The sequence below is a fragment of the Panicum hallii genome, chromosome 5 (assembly GCF_002211085.1).
Source record: "Panicum hallii strain FIL2 chromosome 5, PHallii_v3.1, whole genome shotgun sequence".
Lineage (NCBI taxonomy): Eukaryota > Viridiplantae > Streptophyta > Magnoliopsida > Poales > Poaceae > Panicum > Panicum hallii.
The window spans coordinates 22395499-22402140 of NC_038046.1; the positions used below are offsets into that span (position 1 = coordinate 22395499).

At 43.3% G+C, this 6642-nt stretch overlaps 1 protein-coding gene across 1 annotated transcript; it reads right to left on the bottom strand.

Moving 5' to 3' along the window:
• Positions 1–366: 366 nt before the first annotated feature.
• LOC112895309 (condensin complex subunit 2) lies at positions 367–6175 on the bottom strand. Its single transcript, XM_025963258.1, has 13 exons — positions 5276–6175; positions 5085–5186; positions 4839–4956; positions 4005–4075; positions 3867–3927; positions 3586–3786; positions 3214–3500; positions 2828–2978; positions 2496–2752; positions 2358–2388; positions 1591–1730; positions 1294–1404; positions 367–790 (listed from the first exon to the last, which is right to left on the bottom strand). The coding sequence occupies exons 1-13, from the start codon at positions 5570–5572 to the stop codon at positions 575–577; spliced, it is 2043 nt and encodes a 680-aa protein (XP_025819043.1). The 5' UTR covers positions 5573–6175; the 3' UTR covers positions 367–574.
• Positions 6176–6642: the final 467 nt, after the last annotated feature.

Here is a 6642-nt window from a genome sequence, read left to right on the forward strand (position 1 = left end):
TTCAACGGCTCCCTTCCGTCGGACCCGGCTGCTGAACGCGTCGGTGGCGAAGGAAGAGCGCCGGCGGGAGGGGAGGGGGCGGCCAGGACCCGTCCTTGGCGGCGAGCTGGCGGACGAGCGCATCGGCGGCGGAGGAATAGGACCAGCAGGAGGGATGGGAAGGAGGGAAGGAGCTTCCCACTTACACACGGGTCCCATATGTGTAAGATAAGCTACGTCAGCATCTCTTTCCAACTCAGCACGTCACGTGTATAAAACAGCTCAGGATTTTGTACTGTTGAGGAGGTTAAATATCCAGTTTTATAATTTGAAAGGTAAAGTAATCCAACCATAATAGCTTGAGAAATTACGTAGACTCATTCGCGCTAGAACATTATTGAGGAATTATGTTTCCTTTAGGCTCTCAAATATCCGCAGTTCAATAACATTCACTTCAATGAGCACGATTAAGAAAAGGGTTAAATATTAGCTAACATCCCTGGTACGATAGTTCTGGCATCAAATAAAATAGAATCATCAGAGGATATATATTACATGATACAATCCAAAAGCATCAAATAATTTACAAAGGTTTTCAACCACCATGAAGAGGTGAAGTGGGCATGTATATGTCAATTTCATCCAACGTGGGGCGGTCGCGCAGCGTCAACCCATGCTCATTTGCCAAATGCAAGAGGCAGATGAAATACAGATGCGGTGAAATATCAGTTGCTGCAGCATCCGGGTTTCTGCTTGGAAGATCATGCAGCACCTGAGATAGGCGCAGCGTTGATTCAGCTTCCTCATTTTCCTGCTGGGCAAAGCTTAGATTAAATATTATATTGTTAAAAATAGTATTATCGCAAAGAAGACTCAAGGATGACCTGTTTGGGCCGGGTGTATCTGGCCCATTACCTCAAATACAAAACTGAGTCAAGAATCAGTAATATACATCTATTGATGCAAAGTTGTGATAATTTTGGTCACCTAGAGAGGTATGTTTCTATCATGGGCTCGTGTTGCTACCCCAAAAGATTCATGGTTGATTGTATGTCAAGCAACCAAGTAGACTAATTCTAGTTTCTACAGATTTGCCAAATAGGTCATAAATGATAATGATGAAAGGCAAGAATCAGCACTCGGAAAGCTTATAAATTTGCAACATGCTACATACTGCTATCAACATAGTTCTGCAGGGTTTCTTCAAAAAATAAGTTTTCTTTGTTCCCACTACCAACAGTACAGAGTAAACTTGGATGGGCAAATCATTTGATGACAGTGTTCAACACGAGACTACAAGAGCATTTGCCTTACCTTATTATCAGTCTCAGCAGATGTATGGATGTGTTTCCAGAGCACTTCTTTTAAAGCATGAACATCCACTTGTTTTGATACCTTGTCATATTGTATATCAATCTTGTTGACCTTTCATTCAAAAAAAGCAGACATCAGCTCAAACTTGGGGTCATAGTAATACCAAAAATTATAGGTATACCACAAAAATGCAACTTTAAGTTAAAGACAGACAAAACCAGACACCACATAACTGTTGAATAAACAAGTTCCTTAAGGGAAATGGATAGCTTAAAAGGGAAAAGACAAGGAAGATACCTGTCTCGGTTTATCAACAAGATTTACTGACTCCTCCACATCGCTACAGGTATGTCCTTCATCAACGTGATTGGTGCAAAAGTTATCATCATCCCAAGTTTCAGATGGGATGAAGTCATCATTGTTCTCCACTGGAGTGTCTACAAAGAAAAAGGTATTCCATGCAAACCATATTTATCAGGAAAATCGGGCAATGCTGAAATTGCCATAGAAGATTTTAGCACCCAAAAGGTCAAACAGTAACACATGAAAGAAAAGTCTTATAAGAATACACTGATTTTTGAAAGTAACAGCTCAACCGGATGCTACCTAACATGTAAGACTTCTTGATTATGGGCCTGTTCGTTTCCTACCCTCTAAACTTTAGACCCATCACATCAAAAAGAATCTTGCTATTTAGAAGTATTAAATAAAATCTGTTTATAAAACTTTTTGCACAGCTGGGTGCTAATTCGCGAGACAAATTTAATGAGCCTAATTAATCCATAATTTGCTACAGTGATGCTACAGTAATCATCCGCTAATCATGGACTAATATACCTCATTAGATTCGTCTCGCGAATTAGCACTGGGGTTCTGCAATTAGTTTTATAATTAGACTTTATTTAATACTTCTAAATGAAGAGATTCTCTTTGATGTGATCCCTCTAAACTTTAGACCCCAGAAAACGAACACACCCTATGTGGGCAAAGTCTTTGAAAAGCATGTATACTGACAAAACTAACAAGCAAATTTCTTCACTCACACCTAATTTGGCAAAACTTACCATGTGACTTTCCTCTTCTCTTAGCACAACACTACAAAGAAAAAGGTTCAACGGTTATCACAAATAATAGGTCATTGCCTCTCAGAATTTAATGACAATTAATTTTTTACAACAATTTTCAAGAGACGTAAACATTACCAAAACATCTGGAAGAAGACATAATTTAACAAGGCTTTCAGGCTGGTAGTGGCAATCTTCTGGAAGTTTATTGCTGCAGATAGCCCTATTTGCAGGTAGCAGCAATGACTTTGGATTTTTAGGAGGGGCGAAGATAGTTAGCGGCTCATTGTCCAATGCTTTTGTGAAGTCAACGTCAGGCTCATCCTTGGCTCTTTTCTTCTTCTTCTTAATTGGGACTTCTGATTCACCGGATGAAGTTGGGGTAGCCTCTAAATCTAAACAATTATGAGCTCAAAAATTAAAGAATGATACCTAGATGGAACCCAAGAGAAGTTTGTATCAGAAAGTACCTTTAGCTTTCCGATATTTCCAGTGCTCAGGTCCTGCCCAAGCATTTGTCTTTGAGCTGCCCATGCCAAGCAACAAAAGATCTGCAATTTTGTCAAGCTTTTCATCCGCAACAGTACCCTGAGGAATCTCAACACTGTATTCACCAAATTCCTGCATACCAATGTAATTGTACAATAAGGTTTTGATCTTTAAACAATTCACTCTCAAGAAATTTAGATGACAGGCAAACTCAAATAATCTGTAGTGAGCCTCAAACTGTAGCAACATATTCAGTGGCTGCATATGTATCTTCAAAAATATATGAATCTGTTCAATTAAGTTGTGTTTCTGCCATTATTTTTGCCAAGGACCATTTTTCGATTTTTCCAAGTCTGCAGGAAAATACCTGATAGTTCGTTGTGTTGGAACCCACCGGGTTGTAGTTTTCATCAAATGCATCTTCATGGTCATCACAACCACCAAAATCCCATGAATCAGAATCAGGTAACATGCTATCATTATTGTCTGCTTCATTACCGTCAACAACTCCATCCTCCATTACTGGCACTTGCCCAGAAGATAACCCGTGTGATGGCCTTTGGTTTTCTTCATCAAACAGAGCAATAATGTCCCTCAGGGTTGGAGAAATGTCATTACATAGAGGCATTTGAGCAACCATTTCCTCAATTTGCTCTGTCCAACATTAGAAATGTATTGATATCCCATTGGAAAAAGATGCAACAACCATAAAGAGAAGCAAGCAATAAACTGATATTACCTTTAGCAAATGAAAGGTCAATCACCTCAGCACTATCAGTTTGCATATCACTTAGGATGCATTTGTCTGGAGCTTCAAATGAATCAAACAACACACGACAGCTGCCATAGACTCCAAGGTTATACAACAAAAGACCCTTCGCCCCACCTTCATCAAACTGAGCGGTAGTTTGATGGTATAGAGGATCCACCGTGAAAGCAACTAGTAGTAAGCATGGCATTTCAGCCCCATGGCAGAATAATTTTCAACAGAAGAATAGTGAGAATAAGCTTTAAACTTACCATCAAACTTCTTTACATTAAGAGCCTCAAATGAGGACTCCAACGTTGAAGCTGGTGAAATCTGCATGAACAAAAAGGCATTAGCAATAATGAAGCAGAATTCAAGTGAAGAAATCAACACTGTTCAAAAAGATGTACCCTCCTATCAGCATCCTTTTTGCCGATGCCCTCATCTTGTGCAGATTCAACATTGCTGCCGTCTTCCACATCTTTAACGGCAACAGCCAAATCAGAAAATCATAGTGAAGCAGCAGTATGTTACCCATGGATAACACAGTAAACAGGATCAATATGTCAAAAAAGTCTTACAACCATACAATGCTCTAAAATTTTAAGCACAAAACTGTAAGAACAGAGCAAATGTTCCCAATTCCACTAATGGCCTTCTGCAGAGGACTCAAACTCATTCATGAGGGCACAAGTTGTGTAAAGCTATGTAGCATATTATTGTGATGTTGACCAATTTCTCCCAAGGAAAAACAGACAAGCAGAACAGTTCCAATATGGGCAACAATACAGAGGTCTTTGAAATCTGTTCATTCTCCAATCAATTTAGAGCAATGACCTTTTAAGTAACTCATCAACCCTGTGCATGCCAACTTCAGATACTCGCCATAATGCAACTAATTTGCACTGGATACAGACTCAGTTAAAGAAGCAAAAGTATGCAGTTTCTGTAATTTTGCCTTTCTTCAAATCTTTTTCAACAATCACCAAATTAGAAGATGATGATAATGAAGCAGCATATCTTTTTAAGATGAAACACTATCGAGAACATGGTAGTTTCAGTAAACCAATGAATCCATCATGTATGCAGCCTTCCTTTAGAATTGTTAACTCAAGAAATTCAGTGATAATCAGCATAAAAGCTAGTAATTTGCACTGGATATGATGGGACTCCAATAAAGAAGTAAAATTGGGCTCAAACTGGTATGAGATCAGAGTCCATTCCAAACTCATGTGGATCCTCACCAGCCTCTTCACCCCTTCCGGCGCGGTTGATCCCGCCCAGCACCTTGTACGCCTCAGAATGAACCGAATCAACACGGAGTGAGTAGATCTTGACCCCAGCCTCCAGAGTGCAGCTTGCCTGGTCCGTAAAAGCACCACATATTCCCAACCAAATTGAAATCAATTCGCAGCCGACGAATCTCCTCTCCAGAAAAGAGTGGTGAGAAGAATAAAAGTAGGAAACGGAAGATCTTTGCAGGTCTGTACCTTCTGGAAGTTGGTCTCGTCGTCCTCCTCCTCCCCCACCTGGATAATCTCGCTGAGATGGTCGATGAGCCCCAGCTCCCACGTGTTCTTCTGGTTAATTTTCTGCCAGATTTTCCCGGGAATGAACAAAACGAACAGCCTTAGTGAGGGGAAAAAGCGGCCTAGGGTTGGGAGGTGGGCACGGCGCGTACGTTCTCGGATGCGAGCTTGATGCAGTTTTGGAAGAGGTCCATGACCTGCTCGCGGTTGAGGAGGTCGTGGTGCGGGTCCTTGGAGGGCGCGATGGTGGCGGCGAGGGAGCGGCGGCGGACGGAGGCGGCCCGCGCCGCGGCGCGGGCGCGGGCGCGCTCGAGCTGGTCGTCGTTGGAGCCGAGCGGGAACGCCGGCGGCGGCGACTGCAGCAGCACCCGCGAGCCGACCGCCGTCCCGCGCGCGGGAGGCGGGGTCCGCGACGGCGCCGGCGCGGGGGCGTCCTCGGCGGGCGGCATCGTCGGGCCGTCGACGGCGGCGGCGGAGCGGAGCGGGTGTTGGGTGGGTAAATTTTTGGGGCGTCGCTCGGGCTTCTTCACTCCCGGTTGTGATTTCAAATTTTTGGGGGGATCGAGTCGCGCGTGTGGGATTGGATCGGAGTGGTAACGGACGGATTTCTGAGGCGTCGTGGGCTGGGCTTACGCTATCTTTGGTAGACTTTTTTTCAAAAAAGGATTAAAAAAACTAAAATTCGAAAAAGAGGTGCCAGTTGGGAAAATTTAGAGAAATGGGTGCCTCCCGCCCGCTGAACGGGCGGGACGCGTGGGGCCGGGGACATCCCGCCCACCCAGCGGGCGGGATGTCCCCCGAGGACCTCTTCGCAAACAATTTCTTCGCGAAGAGGTCCCTGGGAGCGCATCCCGCCCAACCAAAGGGCAGGATGTTGTGCTCAGGGGCATCCCGCCCTTTGGTAGGGCGGGAGGTCCCCCACAGGCTATATAAGCCACAACCTGCCCCAAAAATGCCATTTTATCCAGCAAAAATCAGAAAAAAGAGAAAGAGAGGAGAGGAAGAGAGAAGAGGAAGCGGCGAAGCCCTATCCACACGTCGATTTTGAGGTATATTCTCATTCTAGCCATATAAGTACTTGAAAATAACTATAATTTAGGAAATATTTCTTAGAGTAGTTATGTTTTGAATAGTTTTTAGTATTTTCATTTGTTTTTAGTATAATTTATAATCTAGTACAATTGGGTGCTGCGAGATGTTCGTGGGCTTCCACTGGTTGCAATTGTTGAATTCATTGTCCGCGGGTGTACCGATTACTTTCGGGAGCGGTTCACTAAAAATCAGGTATTCATGCGAGATCCAGACAGAAATTTTGGATTTAAGGTAACAGAATATATGACTAAGAAGGCAGAAAGCGCCCGGCTACACCATGTACGGCAATGTGGAACACAGGAGCTCAAGTTTGAGGTATCTCCTAAAGACAGGGCGCGACATGGTATGAGACGTCAAACTCCTGTAAAGGAGTGCATTCTCAAGTTTGATGGAACTTGTTGTTGCTCATGCATGAGGCCCAAGTTGC

Bases quoted from the DNA above. Each gene is read 5' to 3' on its own strand.
- LOC112895309 (XM_025963258.1), bottom strand. From the start codon at position 5,572: ATGCCGCCCGCCGAGGACGCCCCCGCGCCGGCGCCGTCGCGGACCCCG. The intron at 5,187-5,275 runs GTACGCGCCGTG...AAAATCTGGCAG, and splicing joins TCAAGCTCGCATCCGAGAAC to AAAATTAACCAGAAGAACAC. The intron at 2,753-2,827 runs GTACTTTCTGAT...ATAATTGTTTAG, and splicing joins GAAATATCGGAAAGCTAAAG to ATTTAGAGGCTACCCCAACT.